Raw genomic sequence first — 19,183 nt, 5'->3', positions numbered from 1 at the left:
ACCAGATCAGACAACACATCCACCAAGAACCCAAACACACTGTGGACAAATCACCAGTCCATCACAGGGCAAAGTGAGAACACAGCATGACAGTTTCTCCAGGATCATCGTGGGATTGTATTTGTGGTTTCAATTAGAAGCTCCCAATGTTTGTCTCACAAATTATCATAATATCTTGTTAGTATTCATATGATCTTACTTCTTAAATAAGTCCAACAGAATGTGTCCAATACTTCACTTGTTGGTGAAAACATGAAGATGAAGACGCCTGGCTGAAAAGGTCTTCAGGTGGTGTCGATCTAAAAGTTTGCAGATTAAAAATAACGGCTTCCCTCACTGCTTTCTTCCAAATGAGTATGAGAACCCATGGTGGCCTCAACACTCACCAGAGCAACACCAGAAATCAACACAGATTTAGATAAAAGAGTGCCATGAATTGGGCAAAGATGGAATAAAAAAACTTATGTTAACCTAAATGTTAAAGTGTCTCTGGGATTAGTGTGTTTACTCTGAGCTACACGGCTCATCCATGACTTATTGTTCCCGACAGAGGTATGAAATCAGAAGTTGCTGCTTCTACATCAGCAGTAACTTTCACATTCTTCAATTCTGGTGCTTTTAATGTAGATTTAAGTGCTAACATCATCTTTTCTATTTATCATATTATAATACGGGTGAGGCAGTGTGAAAATGGTCAGGACTGCAGCTTCACAGCTCCAAAGCCTCTCATTTCATGTGGAATGAAGTTCAACTTTATTCAAGTTTATTTGTCATATACATTAGGGTACAGGGTACCATAAGCAATGAAAAAAGGTTTGCCTTCAGCACCCTCTCTGCAGTGAATAAAAAATACAATAAAAATAAATAATAAGTACAGTTTAAAAAACACAACACCAACAACAACAAAAAATAGAACGTTATCAGCGCCTCCTCAGGCTAATGTTCATGAGCCGCACCGCCTTAGGATAAAAACTATCTCTGAATCTACAGGTCTTGGTTTGTGGGCAGCGCAGACGTCTTCCTGATGGCAGGTAGGAGAAGAGAGCATGAGCAGGGTGGCTGGGGTCCTGCATGATACTCAGGACCTTTTTCTCACAGCGCTTTTCAAACAGCTGACCAATTTGAGGCAGAGGGGATCCAATGATTCCTGATGCAGTTTTTACAGTCCGCGCCAGACGAGCCAGATCATGTTTTGTAATGTTTCCAAACCACACCAGGAGACCAGAGGTCAGAACGCTCTCTATTGTGCAAATGTAGAAGCTTGTGAGAATTTCTTTGGACAGTCCATACCTTCTGAGGGGTCTCAGAAAATAGAGTCTCTGCTGGGCCCTATTAATGGCACAGCTGATTTGAAGAGACCAGGTAAGATTGTCACAGAGATAAATGCCCAGGAACTGAAAGCTGTTTACCACCTCAACTGGAGTGCTGTTAATATGAACAGGTCCACAGATAGAAGTCTGTATGTTCTTGCTGTGTATGCCTGAACTGTCAAGGAGGTTTTGTCCAATGATTTCATAGAAAAGCTCCAGAAAACTAACTTTTCTTCAGGATGGATGATCGATGACTTTAAATCATCCACGTTGGACCTCGGAGGATTCCCCTCACCTGTTTGCCTCACAGAACCGCTGGCAGCAGGTGACTGACGTCAGACACAGGAGGTCAGTCTCAGGACATCCGGTCAGAGAACCCGATCATCAGAACCGACTCTATCCGAGTGGACGGGAAGCTCTTACCCGGGTGTGTTTGGCTTTTAAAAACCACACTCCCGACCACCTCCAGCTCTTGCTTCAGACCTCCTGTTTGAAACCACTGTCTCCTCTGCATTCGTCAATGTTTCCATTTAATAGACACTCCCAAACCACCCCGCCTGTTTAAGGCCTCACAGTGTATCAGAATGCTGTGGGAGTATCTTCACTGAGTTTACAGATGAGCACTTATTTCTTCTCTGGAATATAAAGTGGGCAATTAATAAGATGCAGAGTCACCATTACCTTCAATATGCTCAGATATAAAAACAATATTGATTGCTTCTCCAGAATTTAATGCATGCAGAATTCTCCGCAGCTGGCAGAGTCATCATGAAAACTTGAACAGAAATACATTTTTTATTCTAAGCGAAATTCTGCGAAGGGATCACGTCTTATTGCATTATTTCCAACAAGGGGGATCTGAAGACTTTTCAACAACTGATATAAAATTATAACTTGGAGAAGCAAGACTTCTACAGATATCTACAGTTAAGATTTTACTTTGACAAACATATTGAAAATACTGAGGAGAAAAGAAAGTGCCTGATTAATATTTTTGTTGATGTTATTAATGGTAAAACAAAAAAAACGTTCTAGAATCTACTCATCCTTGCAGCAAGAAAGAGGGCTCTCTGCCATGTATGTTAAAACCAGATGGGAGAAAGAAGAGGAATGGTGATGCAAAAATATGCAAAACAGAGTGCACTACTTTTAGTTCATATTTAGAATTTACTTGGAAAAATATTTTTAGGTTATCACCCCCAAAATTACGGTCTTGTATGCCCTGATCCTGTTGTACACAATTCATTTTCCATTTATACATTGTTTAGTACCTCTGTAAGTTTAATTTTACATGCCGGTAAACTCCCTGACTGTTCTGATGACCCCTTCTGTCTGTTGTAAAAGCAAAAATATAAAAATAAAGTAAAAAAAAAAAAATCCAAGGCTACAAATTGTGTACAAAAAACAAACACTGAAGAAAAGATATATTGAAAATGATTCATTTATTTATTTCACCCTGAAAATGAGACATTGAAAAACACACAAAAAAAAAGCCATTGAATTTTTTTAAATGTTCTAACACAGGGGAAACAAAATGCTCCGGCTCTTCCACATAATTCAGCTACTAACGCCTACAACCCTCAGTGCCATCTAACTAAAATCACCGCCACTGTGTCACGTGGAGAACGCAACTGTTGACCGATCAGTCAGTAGAAAACTTGCTAAAACATATTTTACACGAGTTTTCAGAGCAAAACTGGAAAGAGGTGAGTTCACGCTCTTAAAACCAAACACGGAGAAGAAAGAAAATACAGCTGAAGTCCAGTGATTCATCATTCGTCTGTGTGGTTTCAACAGAGTACAAATGTTGGTCCTGGGTGTGTGTGTGTGTGTGTGTGTCTGTGTGTTCAGCGAGCGAAGGTGTGAACGCGGCCTTAGTCAGAATCTTCCTCGGAGCTGGCGGGTGTGGATGCTGCCTCCTCCTCCTCATCATCTTCATCCTCTGATTTCTGATTGGGAAAAAATAAAGAAAAAAACGATTATCTTTTTGACAGGATTGTACAAACACTGGATCAGTTCAGGGTCTTTAACATCGTATCGACACGTTCTGACATGAGATGAACCCTGCAGCCCGGCGTCTCCATGAACGGAGAGATTTACGACGGGCTGCCGATCAGACCGCCAGGAGAAACCAGCCGTAAACAGGAAGAGAGCCTCACTGCAGCTGCACATAACTGTCACTTAAGTGATTATGTCTTAGATGTAAGTTGCATGTTAGTGAGTGTTACGGAGCTGCTACAACCGCAGTATCAAATCCTGGCACTCTGCTGAAGTCCAGGTTTTAAAACAAATTTAAAACCCATCTTGGTATGCTTATTAACTCTTTTTTTATCATCTTTGTCGATATTGAGTTGATATTTTAAAAGCTAAGTTCTTGTTGCCTGTTTTTAAAGACTGACCTCATCTAACTTCTCCTTGTGGTTTCATTGGTTTGACTGGTGTTTGATGTCCGATGCTTGCGGTGAATTATCAGTTAATGGATGCTTTCCGATGAGGACAGCTGAATAAACGGGCTTTACCTTCTTCCTCTTCGACTTGCTCTTGTGGTCGGAGTCTGAAGAACTCTCCTCGCTGGTCTCGATAAATTCTTTGCTCTTAAAGCTGTCGTTGCCTCCTCCGCGATCCCGGTCTTTGTCTCCGCCGGAAGACTTCCGCTTCTTCTCGTCTTTCTTACCTGTGGATTTTTTACGCTCCCTGAAGGACGGGAAGAAAAAAACAGGTTACATCGACGCAAGCCTACCTGCATCAGTGAAAATGTGCGTTTGCTGGAGGCCTTACTTCTTTGAAGTGGAGGTCGAACCCCCGCCGCTCTCTTTGTATTCTTTCTTTAATTTGTCGTACTGCTTCTTTGCTTCTCCCGCTTTTCCTTCCCACTCCTAAAGAACGCACAAAGACAGGCTTCAGCTGGAAATGCTCATGTGAATAAATTCAGCTGACTACATTTCTATCTTTTCCAGGCAATTCGTCTTGACAGGAGGACATCTGGACGCCACGTCTCTCCCTCCTCACCTCCTTCTCGTCTTTGCCCAGTTGTCTCCACATCTCTCCGGCTTTCTTGGAGATCTCAGTGATGGAGATGCCGGGGTTTTCCGACTTTATCCGCTCCCGGCTGGAGTTGAGCCAGAGCATGTAGGCACTCATGGGCCTCTTGGGGCCGCCGGTGTCCTTCTGCTTTTTCTGACCAACAAGAAAACAAACAAAGGGGCTTGAAAATGTCGTTTGTGACGTGATCAAAACAAACTCACAATGGCTTTGAGTGCGTGCGGCTGCTGTTTCATCTCAGTCGAACTCTCACCTCTTTACGTGGCTTTCTCTCTTTTTTCTCCTTCACCACTTTAACTTTTTTGGCCTTTTTCTTCTTTGCACCTTCGTCTTCACTGTCTTCCTCTTCCTCACTGCTGTCACTTGCTGAGGCTTTGCTGTCATACCTGAGTGAAGGTGAAGAAGTTATGGTAGGTAGGTTAAAAAAAAAAAAAAAAAAAAAAAGGATGGAGAAAGAGCTTTGACTTGTCGCATCACTGTGAGAGAAGTCACTTACTCTTCAGCAATGTCGTCATCTTCCTCACCGGGGTTGAAAGACTCGTCTACAGAGTGACGACAAATGAGCTCAGACACAAACTCGCTCGTTCTTTACGTACGGCGGTCATTTTAGGGGCCGTTTCGCCACTCACCGCTTTCACCGTCGGAGTCATCGCTGTCGTTGCCCTCCTCCCTGATCTTGCCCTCAGCCTTCATCCTCTCCAGGTAGGCGTCATGTTGGTCGTCGTCCGAGTCGCTGTACTCATCGATCTTACCCTTCATGCCCTGGAAGGAGACTGAATGGTTAAAGAAGAGGAAACACCCCACTGCACTCTCCTTGCTATAAGTCCTCCTCAAGCTGAATGAGAATTAGGCATGCTTTTCAGTAATTCTGTGCACTTTTGATGATTTACCCGAGTCCATGACCTTAAAATCGGTCAAAGCATCAGGTACACCATTAAAAGACTTCTTGAAGAGCGAAATCAAACTATTTTCTCCTCCTCCCACATGATCCTAACCCATCATCATGCATCAGTATCCACGCCTGTCAGCGCACCAACAAAACGACAGGAAATGGAGAGCGTGTCCATTTATTCTAATTGACCTGCTCGGCTGACCCCCGTCGCCGTGGCAACAGATGGTCGTGTTACCGGCACGACTGCGCGAGTCCTCGGCCATGTTGTCAGACACACCGTGAGCATATCGTTATACATACGTCAACAGATCGGTTTGTGTAATGCGATCAAGCGCTGCCCGAGGCAGGCGGTGGTCATGGCGACAAGTGTGGAGAGTTAAAGCACAGCAAAAAGCCCCAAGGACACACATTAGTCAGCACGATGCAAACAAAACACGCCATTATCAAAACCGACCAGAACCAGAACTCCTCCACCCCAAACGTCCCACAATTAGTCATAAGTCACTCATGATTTGACAGGTTTGGAAACGTCCGCGATCGAAAACACTGAGTTAAATCATTTCATCAATCCAGACATTTCAGGAGCACGCCATGCAAGCAGGAATCACTTCACACCAGTCGATTCAAACGCCTGATCCACACAAGGCGCCCATAACCATACCCACCTTCTTCTACAGGTGTACAAGGACAGACACACAGAAAAGGGCAACAGGGATCAATATCTGGGACAAAACTTTGAATGTTTTTGTTTCAGAAACTGGGAAAAGGCGAAACGTCCGAGGCTTCACCTCTTTGAAGCCTCTGTTCTTGATGTTGAGCTTCTTGGCGTTAACGAAGTCAAACAGTTTTCCGTACTCCTCTCTAAAACAAGAGGGAAACCAAGGGTTAAATCATTTCAGTGCCAAGTGTGAGACAAATATATCACGAAAAGTAAAAATGTAACAAATAAACGGACGGCTGATTTTCATGGTACAGGCGTTGGAGAGCGCGGCCGCCTCACCGCTCGATGCTGCTGAACGTGTACTGGTTCCCCTGCTTGGTCTCGATCTCGAAGTCGAAGGAACGTGTTGTGGTGGTTCCTCGGGCAAAGTTGACGCAGGAAATCTCCTCGAAGCGGAGGTGAACCGGGGGTTTGTGGACATAGATGAAGCCCCTTTCCAGCGGGTAGAGGAGCCCTGAGGACGCTTTGTACGAGCAGGTGATGCACTGAGCGCCGGAGTGGCTGAGGGAGAAGGTCGAGCATCAGGTGCTGCTGCTGGATGTGCTCAGCTTTGTGATGGAGGAGATTAAAGTATGTGTGTGTGTGTGTGTGTGTGTGTGTGTGTGTGTGTGTGTGTGTGTTTCCTACCCCTGGAAGTTTCCAGGTACCGTGATCTTGCGGTTGACGAGCGCCTTCATGACCCTGCTGACCATCTCGTACAGAGACCCCGACATGTTTTTACTGAGTTTTCCCTCAAAGCGACGCTCCACATCCTCCCTGGAGCAAACAGCGGAGAGAACAGAGTTTACAGGAAACAAACTAAGTTGAAGAGCACGTCCTTGTAATTAACTCCATTCAGACCTTTAGTGCCCCCGAGTGGCCACAAGCTGCATCACATCCAAACAGTTGAGCTTTCATTGGCCCTTGCCACATTGCATACCATGTAGAGCTAATGAACTTTGACACACATGCAGCCTCACACTCACTCGTTCATGTTGAGGGTGAGGTTGATCGTTTCTTCTTTGGAGAAGAGCAGAATCAGGAAGTGGTAGCGTGTCTGACCCTGCTTGATGGGAGGATCCAGACTGATCTAAAACAACACGCAGATAAAAATGAGGAGGAATGAGGGGAACGGCAGGTAGAAACAGAAAAACTATTGAGAATTAACATCAATCATAAAAGACAATTTACCACGAAGAACATCTGCCTCTGATCCTTGTGAGGCAGCAGGAAGAGGCGCAGGACGGTGGTGTAGGGTATCTTGTAGTCAAACGTTTTACCGTGCAGGTGAAGGAAGGTTGGGTAAATACGAATGTCATATCTAAAAGAGGAAAATAACAGTTGAGAGCGTGGTTTTGTTACTGTGAAAGACGAGACATCCAAGGCAGGAGTTGGACAAAGTGAGGACCAACAGTGAATTATGATGCTGCTCGATGACTACCGACCTTCCTCTGGGTGTGAGACACTGCAGCTCTTTGAAGATACACACGGCGTCTCCGGTGGCCTGGATCACGTCAGCCTTAGACAACACGTTCTGGGCAAACGCCTGATGGAAAACACACACAGTTTAAATCTGAGCAACGTAAAAAGCGACAACACCAGTATCTCAGGACAGCATCCTTTTTTTTGCCGGACCTCCACGGGGTCTTGCCGCTCGTCGGACTGGCTGGGCGGGACGTAGAACCGGACCTCCATGAGCGAGACCTCTGTGTCATCGTTCTGGTGAAACTCCAGAGTGACTTCGTTCTTCCCCGTGGCACACTGCGACACGTTGGACAGAGGAATCTCAAACGCCGTGTTGTCGTTGACGTCAAACGATAAGAGCGGCCCTGGTCCGAGAGAGGAGACAAAACAGAGAAAATGTGGACGGGTCGCCTTAAAGACACCTCACATCTCACTTTTCCTAACACACATCAATAGATTTGGGTGCTTTCATCCGTTTTACCTGAGAACTTGGCCGTCCCCCAGTTCCAGCCCTTCACACACATGTCCTTCTCCGTCAGCTCCACTTTGTAGTTGGCCTTGAAAAACTCTGAAATCTTCTCAAAGTCCTGGTGGGGGAGGGAAACGGAGAGAAAGAGACACACGGTAGGTATGAAAAGAAAGGTTGACAAAAACGGTGAAAACAACACGGTGAAGGCCTGACGTTAGCGAGGCAGTAAAAGCACCGGCTCGGCATGGGTCAAAGCTTATAAAAACACCACCTGACAAGAGGGAGGGATGAGGGATAATTAATCACGATGCAATTGTAACTGTGCCCGCCGCTCGGGCCTCCTGGGAACACAGGAGGTGAACGTAATCCATCCGCCTCTCTGTCCTCCTGCACCACTGACAATCAGCCTGTTTATTTATCCTGCAGGCCTGCGCAGAACAGAGAGGACTCGCACACAGTGACAAACACATGCTCAATCTCTCTCTCTCACACACACACACACACACACACACACACACACACACACACACACACTCACGCGCAAGCACACACACACAGTCCCGGTAGTACAAACACATGTGGAAGTGATTGTGGTGTGCGAGTCTGTGCAGGGCAGAATGAGACTCTGTGGGAAACCAAATTTACGCACCTGGATATCTGCCTGTCCATAAGGTTATTACAGCCAATTAGAGCCGAGTGTGTGAGAGTGTGCGTGTGTGTGTGTGCGCTCCACTGGGGTACATCAGCGTGTTTGTTGACCAGGATTCAAGTGTTGTTTAGATAAGAGAACATGCGCGGACACATGTGCAAACGCATGAAATCAAGTTTACGTAGTTATTAAAGTCTCGTTGAATCATAAACATGAAACCTCGGCCAGTGCCCAACAGACACACACTCACACACACCGTCTCTTATTAGTGCGTGCCTCAACATTGTTCATTCAATTCAATTCTGTCGGAAGAATCGCAGCTTCACCTGAAATGTTTCATCACTGATGTCGACCTGACTCAATTCTCTGGACTGAATCTACAAAACAATCCGAGCAATTTGTTTGAAAATTCATCTGAAAGTCTATGTACCTGTCTAAACCTGCCTAATTATTCCAAACAGAGTCAAAATTTCAGTTTTGTACTTTGAATTGAAAGATTTGGCTGCACAGCCGGCCGTCAGTGTGAGATGCGACCACGTCCATACGAGGCCGCTCGGAGGCAGCGTTCAGGGATAATTACAGTGAAAACCAGCAAGCGGCAAAAGCAGAACCGACGCACACGTCTTCACTCGTCCACATGACGACGGCAGGTCAGCCGCATAAAGGCGCTCTGGCAGAGACCAATCGTCTGGCTCAAGGACACTTTGGAGGGACAGATGAATCCAAGTGTCTGCTCTGCACGCCAGCAGCCGAACAGGCAGCCAATTCTCGATTACCGACACTAACTGTGGGATAATAAACAATGAAATCATGGCCTGCTCTTGAGGACGGGAGGATCCATCTCCCCAAAAAACACGCTGATTAACCCCAGGAGACAGCTCCAGACTCCAGGTTCTATACCCACTCCTCCACCTCGGTTGTCTGTTGACATTCTCCATAACACTCAGAAGAGCAGAGAAGTAAGAAAATGATTATAAGAGAGAGAGAGGAAAAAACAAAACAAAAAAAAAAAACCAACAACAAGCAACAATTTTTTTTGCCTTTTTCTTCTTCTTCCGCAAATCGTTTCAGTGGATTGTTATAAACACTGACTCACATGAGCTGATGATTACACTGTTTATGGAACACACATGCTCGCACTGCTTTCCCTCATTAATCCCATTAGGAGCTTTGGGGAGAAGAGGCAGCCCATTCACATACTTCTTATAGAAACACATGGATGAATTCTTGCACGCACGCACACACACACACACACACACACACTGACATTCTGTGCGAGTCTGCAGTATTTTTTTTTTTAATGGAAATATCAGACAGGGACTGGAAATTGTTTCTGGGTATCCTCTTTCCTTGCATCTAGTGTCATGCACATAAGATTGAACAAACCAGTAACATGTTCCACGGGTGATTTGTTCGCCAACAAGAGAGGCAGCAATTAATTTCAGAAAAGGTCTAAGCTCAATGACAACATCATACAAAGATTAATGAAGTCACTACGACCTGAATTGTAAGAACAGATTCTCCCCCTCACACGTGTCGCGTGTGCTCACAACATACCGTGTCTCTGAAGCCATCGTATTTGTAAATGTGGCCTGCGCTGGTGCCGAGCTTGATGCCGTGACCTAAACACACTCGTCTCCACTGAGCCAGGCTGAGCTCGCCAGCCGGGATGCTGTCCACCTTCCCCGTCTTGCTGCTTTTGTAAACCACGTTCTGCTTGCTGAAACGCAGCCGCCCGTCATTCTGAGGTAGGAGACAAAGAGCAACAGACGAACGCATGTGGTGAAGGACTGGCGAATCAGCTGAGGTGAAAAGAGCCATCTGTCAAGTTAATCAACAAAAACAAATAGCTTTGCTTTCTGGGTGGAAAAAAATCCCACTATGTGAGAAAACTTTATTTACAACAAACTTTGAAAACAAAAGTAACTCTAAATCTATGTATCGATTTTCATCACATACGATCAAAATTTGTGCCTCAGGCAAAATGAGGACTTTCGTATGAAGGCAGCTAAACTACTTTGATAGCATACTGATCATTAAAACAGTAAATACCAAAAAACTTCCTCAGGATTATGGCCTATTGTACTGAAAATATATCTTTCATTGATATTACATTTTAATGAATTAGTCAGTTAGGCAGTGGTGGCCTGGAGGCATTAGAGAAGCAAATTTTGGATTGGAACCTAGCAGGTTCAAACCCCACAGTGCAGTGAGGAAGACCCTTTAACCACCGCTCGGTCTCCGGGCACCATGCTAGAAATAGATTGGATTTAATATTTTCAACCCAAATCAAGTGTGGCAAAATTGTTCTCTCAACTCATGTCAACAAAACAGTGGAGATTCTTGTGCAAAATAAGAATGTTATGATACAGTCTTCATATCATAAGGCTGTGATATTTACATTATTTAGTCTAATGTTAAGAGTATCTGAATATCAAAGGAAACAAGAGTAAAACTGCCCTCCAGTTTGAGACACTGACCCAGGAGCCTTTGACCTCTTGGTAGATCTCGTTGAACTCCAGTGTGTCTCCCATGTCTGCAACAGGCGATTACTGAAGCTCTGCGGAGAGAGGAAAGACACGGCATGAAATAATCATTCACTGGAAATCATTTAACATGCCTTAGATAATACGTACGCATCCCTCATAGATTATAATCTGGACTACTTGTAATGATGGTTTATGTTTTTCCCTACTAGCGATGCATGACACACTGCGTCAGACTGTAGCGTCAGAACACTGTAAATCTGCCATTCTGCGATGGGTTGAATGCTAAAGCAGTTTTGTGGTAATTTACCAGAAACTTTCATTTTCATTGCAATGATTTACATGACACTTTCTATTTAAACTTGATTGAGACAATAGCTAACGCTGCAACATTGGAAAAGTGAAAGCAACGGGTTGAAGTTATTCATCTGGCACTTCACTTGGATATAACACCGTCAGTGGGGATTCAGATATAATGTTTTTTTTATGCCGAAAACGATAATGAACATACACGCAGCGCCAACAATAGCTAAGCTAACTTTTCATGTCACGATGCGCTTCTTTTAAGTTACAGAGCTGACCGGCTGCACTCACGCGCATCAGTCAGAAGCTATGCGGATACGCTGTGCAACAAATCGAACACACCCGCAAAGCTAGGTCGGGATAAAGGGTTGCAGCGCGGTCTGGAGTTGTTGCTGTAAACAAAACAGCTTCAAGTAAAGTCCACAGACCATCTGCGCACACTGTTTACTCGTGTACGCTCGAATATGAGTTTGTGAAAAAGTGAAAGGGAGAAGAATTAAGAGCGTTCACGTCTTACTCTCAGTGCGATGAGCAGCTTCGCCTGTTTCCCGCGTGTAGCATCGGAAGCTAACGTTACGTCACAGGAAGCAGTCAGTCTGCGTTTGTATTTACTTCCGGTGTGGACTATTTTTAATTTTCCCTGACTGAGCCAAACAGGTTTTATACGTTATAGACTCTTTACAAATAAGCCTACACACCCAAAAGTGGTTCAGAGCAAATAGTATGTCGGGTATATACACTGTAGAGTGGTCCTGGTAATCTCTGTTTGAACCTATGGCGTTCTTAATGAGTCTGCGCAGAGGGGATTGTAGTAAGAACATATCACCACTGGGTGTCGCATGGAGAGCTTGGATTGTCCGGGTAAACTGCATTTCATTAAAAACATTCACATATCTCCACATATGAAGAGATAATCTCGAGTTGATAAGGAAAAAATAATATTTTCTAATATAAAGTCAGGTATGATCAAAAGCCAGTATGGGGTGAAGGTTTTTCAATTTAGGAAGTGTGCTCCAAACTGTTTAAGGCGAGACTCTAATTAATGTAAATTTAAAAACAATCACGTTATTTATCAAAACGATATGAAGAACATTCATTTGAACTTTTAGTTTAACAAAGTAGTTCTGAATAGTCTGCTTTGTCCAGTACCATTTCACTTTAGAAATGGTTAAAATATTAATAAAAGATTTAAAATTTTGTATCAGCCGACAGAAGTTCCGTTAATCGTGACCGTCATTATGTTATCTCAATAACTAAATTATCTAATATAACACGGCATCGGAATGATCAGACCTGAAAACCAAGGAAACAAAATGTAAACATTGGTGGTGTTGATGCGGCGCCGAGCATGAAGGGAGATGGGGGGCTCAGTCAGACTCGGAAAACTCCTGCCATGGATAACATGACAATTTTAGTCAGATCAGGTATGGGAAGACTTAATAAACAGTGACTTAATTGAAATCAAGAAAATGTCGCAAAGTGCCGCTGTATGCGTCAAATGACAATATGCTTATAAAAAATGCCCATCTTGAATAAGGATACTGTAGAGCTTCAATCGTGAAATCGCAACTACTTTCGGGCCAAATAGGTTAAAGTTGTGCTAAACACGCAGCTTATGCAATCCAGTTGAAGCAGCGAAACCACTGAACTTTCGGGGGGCCTTGAAATGCGCTCCATCCGCTGCTCGTTTTACCAGAGGATCGGGGGGATTCACTGTCAATATATACAGCGAGGTCGCTTTTAGTCAGTCGCGTAAACCTGGTCTCTAAACGGACCTGGCATTTCTTAGCGATTAGGGAAGAATTTTACCAAGAGGCCCAGACTCCCATGGGATTTATAAAAAAATATGGCATATTTATCTTGGATGTAGAACAAATCGAGTAGTAGGCTTTCAGAGCAATAGCGGGCACGGCAGTGTGGCCTGCTGTGCTTTAAGTGACAGGCAGAGGTGAGAGAAGAAGATCAAGATAATCTCACAGTCAACAAAACCTAAAACCTGAGGAATGAAGGGAGAAGAAAGAAATGTCACGGAGCAAGCAAGCACTTGTCTTCTATTTCACTCCTTCAAGAATCGGAAAAGAAAACATGGATTTTCTCTGATGGATTAAATTCATTTCTAATATTTGGCTTTTAAAAATATTCTTAGACTTTAATGTTTTAGGTTTTAACATTCACATTAAACCGAAGTCATTCTGAAGCGCATTTTGGATGTATTTGTGTTTCTGCTAAGTTGGGGTGTTTTGCGCACGAATTGTTATAATTTTAATGCTTTTACGCACAGATGTCAATGGCGAATATAACTGAAATGCGTTGTTTTATTAAGTTCCAGGGAATATGCAAAAGGAAACATATCCTCAATTTGACACAGTGCGCAAGCAGGTTGTTCATCTTCAATCTGGACAGGTATGGTTAAAGATCAAATGCGCAGAGGGCTCGTAAAGTCCTCGTTTCCTGCACGATTTGTGGGTCGGAGGGGGTTCCTCCCGGCCTGCAGAGGTCTGATCCAGCACCTTATTAAAGGAGAAGCAGATTAGAGATCAAACGGAGCATTCGGGTTGCGTTCACGGGGATGAGGAGGGGAGGGAGACGGAAATGAGTTGTGACAAGTCCCGTGGTTCCGCGGCTCAGGCGAGTCGGGCTGCGATGCGTCAACGCGGTGAATCACCCGCAGCATCGGGGAGGAGGACGGCCGAGGAGGGAGAGGAGTCAGGGATGGGAAGGAGGGGAGGCAAGGGAGAACAGGGGAGAGGGAAAAGGAGGAGGAGGCGGAGGTACAAAAAGGCTCCGCCGTCATTCAGTCTGTCACACGGACCACACAAGTCAGCGGACCGTCAATATTTCTGCTCCATCCACTCTTCAGGTACCGATTCAACATCACCTGTACTTTTTCCCCTCATCCTCTCCAGAAGAGGAGAGTAGCCTGACCTGAGCCCAAACAAGGTGAAAAGTTGGTGATTTTTTCCCCCCCCTGAAAGCGATCTACAGAAGAGACGATCACTTGGATCGGTTTATTTCTGCTCAGAGGATCAACTTCTGCGAGCGCACTCGGAGGAACTGGGAGCGATGAGAAGGTTTTGCAAAGGTAAGACCAAGAATCCTCAAGTTATCATCAAAAATATGTGTTTTTCTGTCACTCTGACAATTCAAGCGAAGTTTATTCCGCTTTTTTTTGTGGTGTTTTCGTTTTGTTCTGCCTCTATTTCCATCCGTTTTTAACCCTCATGAATATTGGATAAAAAGTAATATTTGATGTTTCACGAATTTATGAAACCTCCAGTTTTCATATGTATGCTTCAGTTTTACAGGTTTATTTAATTTTATGCAGCTATTGCTAAATGATCAAACGACCCATAAACCCCCTCAAATGGCTTTGTAATAAAGAAAAAAATCATCCACTTTTAAAAAGTGTTTTTTTTTTTTTATTTAAAGAATGAAGTTGGTTCAAAATTACTTTTGGGCTCTACAAGGTTTCACATAGGAACACAGGGCTTTAATAACTCATCTGACTCGTTATTAAACAAATATTGCAGACAGAAAAAAATAAAGCAAAAATGCAATTACTAACCCGAGAAATGAACAGAGATGATCATTTATTTACAATGTTTATAAGAATATTTTAGAAATATAGTGCAAATATTGTGAGGATGCAGAGTAAAAAACAGGGTGCTGGGAAAGACTAAAACTGTGTGTGTGTGTGTGTGTGTGTGTGTGTGTGTGTGTGTGTGTGTGTGTGTGTGTGTGTGTGTGTGTGTGTGTGTGAGAGAGAGAGAGAGAGAGAGAGATGGGAAGAGGAGTCTTATTCACAGAAAAAAAAATGACAGGGGTTGATGGGGTCAGAGGCAGCCAAAGCCCCTGTCTAGTTAGCTGTCACCGATATGAGAAAGTACATGATTCACGTTAGTCAGGGTGTGAAGAGACACACACACACACACACACACACACACACACACACACACACACACACACACACACACACACGATTCCCCCTGGGATGCCTGGTGCGGCTGCTGCTTCGTGTCTATGAAAGGAAGGAGAAGGAGGTGAAAGGAAGAGGGGAGAGATGGGACTGAAAGATGACCATGTGATAAAATGATGGGCTGAACAAAGAATCGCTGGTTTCCTTCCTCGCTGTCTTTCTTCTTCCTCCCTTCTCGCCGTCACCTTCCAGCGCTCCTCTCGCCCTGTCCAGGTGGTCCTGCCATGTGAAGCAGCCGGCCGTCAGCAAGTTTTACTGAAACTTTAGAAGGGCAATAAATAGAGGGCTGAGCGCAGAACAAACTTCTGCTGCTCTCTCCGATACTCTGAGCAAAACAAACACACAGAAAGCTCCGCTGTCGAAGAACATGTCACCTTTGACACATGCCGACTCTTAACCCCTGACCCCCATCCCCTCAGGTAGATACACACACACACACACACACACAAATATGCTTTTCTTGATATTAGATACATAAAATCTGTTCTTGCTTCTTATCACCGGGAGGCTTTTAAATAGTTTTTTTTATGTGTAAAAGATTAAAGCTTTAGTGTGTGTGTGTGTGTGTGTTAAAAGTGAGCTCTGAAAAACTGGTCAACAGGAAACAAAAGGAAAAAGGAATAAAGAAAGTAGGGGAGGATGTGGAAGAGAGGAGATAAAGTGAACCTTTGACATCTTTTGATTCGCCCGTCCCTGATTCTTCACGGTAAATATATGTATGTCAGGAGGATGTGTTGCAAGGGAGAGGTTTTGTGTGTGTGTGTGTGTGTGTGTGTGTGTGTGTGTGTGTGTGTGTGTGTGTGTGTGTGTGTGTGTGTGTGTGCAGGGGTTGAGGGAGAGTGAAGAAAGGTAGAGACAGATAAAAAGTAAATAGAGGAAGAGGGAGAGAGGCACTGGCGGTAGAGGGGTTAATGCAGTGCAGATTGACAGAAGTTAGCAGCACCCAGAGGGAAAGAAAGAGGAGAGAGAAAGGGGGACTGATATAAAATGAGTCGGTCACGCTTTGAACAGTTACACATGCTGTTTACATTTTTCCCAAATTAACATGGCCCCTCGCTTCAGAAAACTCTCCCTCTCCGGCTCCCTCTCTCCCCTCCACCAACTCATTTTTCCTCTTCCTCCTTCTACTTTTTTTAAAATCTTTTTTTTCCCCTGACTCTCAAGATCAGCGATCTAGATTTTCACACAAAATATCATTCACAAAATTTCAATTGCTCTGATATGCTTTATGGAATTTTATACGGACCGGTGTTATCGATGGCAGCTGGACATTTAAGTTTTTACACACTACACTGTAATGTATTAGAAATTTTACATTTATGAAACTTTCAGATGTCAGGACTGAGTGACTGAAGCTGTAAAATAAATATAGAGGAGTGAAAAGTCCAATAACAGCCTCTAAAGTGCAGAAGAGTTCATAAAAAACAGGCCTTCAGTGGTAAAGTTAGTTTAGTCGCATGTGTGGTGAAAGGAAAAACACAAAACAAAACAAAATACAGACTCATTTAACAGCTTTTAGCAGACAATATGTGACAGACAAGACCACAATGACAGAACATAAAAAAGACTCACTGTATTAAAGTTTATCATCTAACCATGCATTAAAAGCATGAAAACCATTTTACCACAGAATTATCTGACAAAAAGTTACAAAGTGTTGCAACTTAAGAACTTGCAGGGAATCTGAAATTAAATGTTCAACAATACTGTTATTGTGTGTAGAAATATTGTTACAACAAAGCTTGATACAGTTTTTACTATCTAAAACTTTCATTATTCATAAATGTGATCATTACTCTCGATTTCCTGAAGCTTGAAGCCAAAATCCACAAAGCTGGGAGTGGAAACCTTTTTGCCTTTGTACTTGTTATCAGAGTCGCTGCAGATTTTCCTCCTGTTCTTTATCTGCTGATTGATTCAATATTTCAATCACATGTTGGGCATAATGAGCCTCACAACTGTCAGTCTTGTATTTACTTACTTTTTTTTCTGTTTACTCTCTACCACTGCGCTCCTACCTTCTATTTCGAAAGCTGTGGAGAGCGGAGAGTCTGAACCTCTGCGGCGGATCGGATTGTGCTCCTATTGTCTTTCGGCCTTGTTTTCCTAAAGAAAACCCCTGAGTTTGGGACCAGGAGAAGCCGTGCCGAGGGTAGGACGAGGGGTGTGTGATGGAGGGGGGTTTAGAGGTAAATTAAAAACCGAAGGTCTGAAAAAGGGGAAGGAGGGAATAAAAGATGTTGATGGAGGGAGCGAGTGGAGCCAATTAGTGAGAGGAAGAAAGTGGGGAAAGGTAATTAGGGAGAGAAAAGGAAGGAGACCCTATAATGGAAGTTTGGTGTTTCGGGGGGAATTTAGGGATGAAGTGGGACAGATGAAGCGACAAATAAATTAAAACCAAACATGCCGATAAAGCATGTCGCATCTGGAATTCACTGATTTTTCGGCAGGGATACATTTGCTTATAAGGTGAAGGAGGAGACAGACGATAAAGCAAGAACGGGGAACCAAGCGGAGGATGTTGAGTTTACGACTAGCGAGAAATGGTCTCACAGAGAGTTTCTGGGCATAAACATAATTTTTATTGGACTTTTTTAATGTGTGTTTTCTTTTGCCTTTGTTTTTTGGGTCATTGATGTTGTTTGGCAACCCTTCAGTGTGTGTCCGGTGCCAAGAGGATCAATTTGAAATTCAGTATGAACTAAATCCAGAGGAAGGAAATCTCGTGGGAGAAGAGATGGGAAAAGCTGTGTGTGTGCGTGTACGTGTGTGTGAGCATGCACTTGAGTACACGTTGGTTTGTTTCTGGGTATTTTCTGAGTATAGCGCCTGTGCATGCATGGATCTGTTGCACACTCTGGATGCATATATATGTGTGTGCATGTGAGTGTGTTGAGTTAGTGAAGGAATGCACACGTGATTGAGTACAGACTGCACATAAATCTGGCCTTTAACTGTACACAGACACACACACACACACAACACTGACCCCGACCTCAGACGATCAAACTCTCCCTCCAACACCCTCGAATGTGCATCAGTGTCCACTCGGCCTCACACCGGCCTGAACGCGCACGTCTTTGTCCTCTGGCATCCACGGATGTGTTTATGTTTAAAGGTAAGTGTTTGGACATGAGGTCAGCGCATATATAAAACGCTGCAGCAGAATAATTAAAGGAAAAAAAAAAAACATGTAAGATGCAAACAGCTCGTCTGAGTTTGGCTCTGATGAGTCTTTTTAATAACGGAGAAACAATGAGTCTGTTTTCTGCCGCCACATAACAAATGCTCGCGGGAACGCAGAGGATAAATACATCTGCTGAGAGAATCACTTTTAATAGCTTAAGTCTGCGGGTCATATTTATTAGTAATAAAATTCACCCTGAAATAGTCCTTGATGTTGACAGACACCGGAGTGAGAGGAGAGAAAGCTTTCAATCATTTTGAGCCGACGTCTACACTGAAATGTCTCAGTTTAAATTAATAAAAATAACATTAGCCAACAACAGATTTATTAAAAAAAGAGCCGACGTCACAGTTTTATTTCTCATAATGGAATTTATTTTGATGTAAATGCCAGGGCTGAAGTAACATCTAAAAAATGCTCCAAATGTTTCCAGTCGTTTCTGCATTTCCTTTCAGCTGTCAAACATTTGCAATGTTTCTAATTTTAACTAAGAGTAGAATGATCTGAATAGTTTTGCCAATTCCAGGTCAGCTAATGACGTGAGCATGGCAAGAGAACATCTGATCAAAGACTCCACGTACCATCGACTTTTTTCCCCCCCCATTAAATCCAGAAAGTCAAAATGCATGAAAACGGCTTCACAGACTTCACATTGATTCAGATTTATAGGCGGATTGTATCAAATTCCAACGGCTCTTCCGTCGA

At 43.6% G+C, this 19,183-nt stretch overlaps 2 protein-coding genes across 4 annotated transcripts in view; one reads left to right on the top strand and one right to left on the bottom strand.

Moving 5' to 3' along the window:
- Positions 1-2,745: 2,745 nt before the first annotated feature.
- Positions 2,746-11,910, bottom strand: ssrp1a (structure specific recognition protein 1a). 2 transcript variants are annotated; one of them, XM_030109409.1, is made up of 19 exons: positions 11,833-11,910; positions 11,007-11,086; positions 10,084-10,269; positions 7,890-7,995; positions 7,580-7,773; positions 7,390-7,490; positions 7,136-7,265; positions 6,931-7,034; positions 6,593-6,721; positions 6,245-6,466; positions 6,033-6,105; positions 5,910-5,915; positions 4,982-5,114; positions 4,849-4,894; positions 4,606-4,738; positions 4,320-4,487; positions 4,089-4,186; positions 3,830-4,004; positions 2,746-3,259 (listed from the first exon to the last, which is right to left on the bottom strand). In XM_030109409.1, the coding sequence occupies exons 2-19, from the start codon at positions 11,058-11,060 to the stop codon at positions 3,185-3,187; spliced, it is 2,133 nt and encodes a 710-aa protein (XP_029965269.1). In that variant the 5' UTR covers positions 11,061-11,086; positions 11,833-11,910; the 3' UTR covers positions 2,746-3,184. The 2 variants fall into 2 exon arrangements, with proteins under 2 accessions (XP_029965269.1, XP_029965275.1); XM_030109415.1 differs by lacking the exon at positions 5,910-5,915.
- A 2,191-nt stretch (positions 11,911-14,101) lies between these two features.
- clcf1 (cardiotrophin-like cytokine factor 1) overlaps positions 14,102-19,183 on the top strand; it is a 29,254-nt gene continuing 24,172 nt past the window's right edge. For both annotated transcript variants that reach the window (XR_003932873.1, XM_030109425.1), the window contains exon 1: positions 14,102-14,397. Coding sequence is in view for 1 of the 2 variants with exons in the window: in XM_030109425.1 (XP_029965285.1) it covers positions 14,379-14,397 (19 nt within the window). In the remaining variant the exon portion in view is untranslated. The remainder of the gene's footprint in view (positions 14,398-19,183) is intronic.

This window comes from Salarias fasciatus, chromosome 2 (assembly GCF_902148845.1).
Source record: "Salarias fasciatus chromosome 2, fSalaFa1.1, whole genome shotgun sequence".
In the NCBI taxonomy this organism is placed as follows: Eukaryota; Metazoa; Chordata; class Actinopteri; order Blenniiformes; family Blenniidae; genus Salarias; species Salarias fasciatus.
Note: the sequence above shows the minus strand (reverse complement) of the source record. Positions and strands in the feature narration are given on the sequence as shown.

Excerpts from the sequence above, each read along its gene's own strand:
- ssrp1a (XM_030109409.1), bottom strand. The coding sequence starts at position 11,060 with ATGGGAGACACACTGGAGTTCAACGAGATCTACCAAGAGGTCAAAGGC. Across the intron at positions 7,996-10,083 it reads ACGATGGCTTCAGAGACACG|GACTTTGAGAAGATTTCAGA; the intron begins GTATGTTGTGAG and ends CTCCCCCACCAG. Across the intron at positions 7,035-7,135 it reads AGAGGCAGATGTTCTTCGTG|ATCAGTCTGGATCCTCCCAT; the intron begins GTAAATTGTCTT and ends GTGTTGTTTTAG.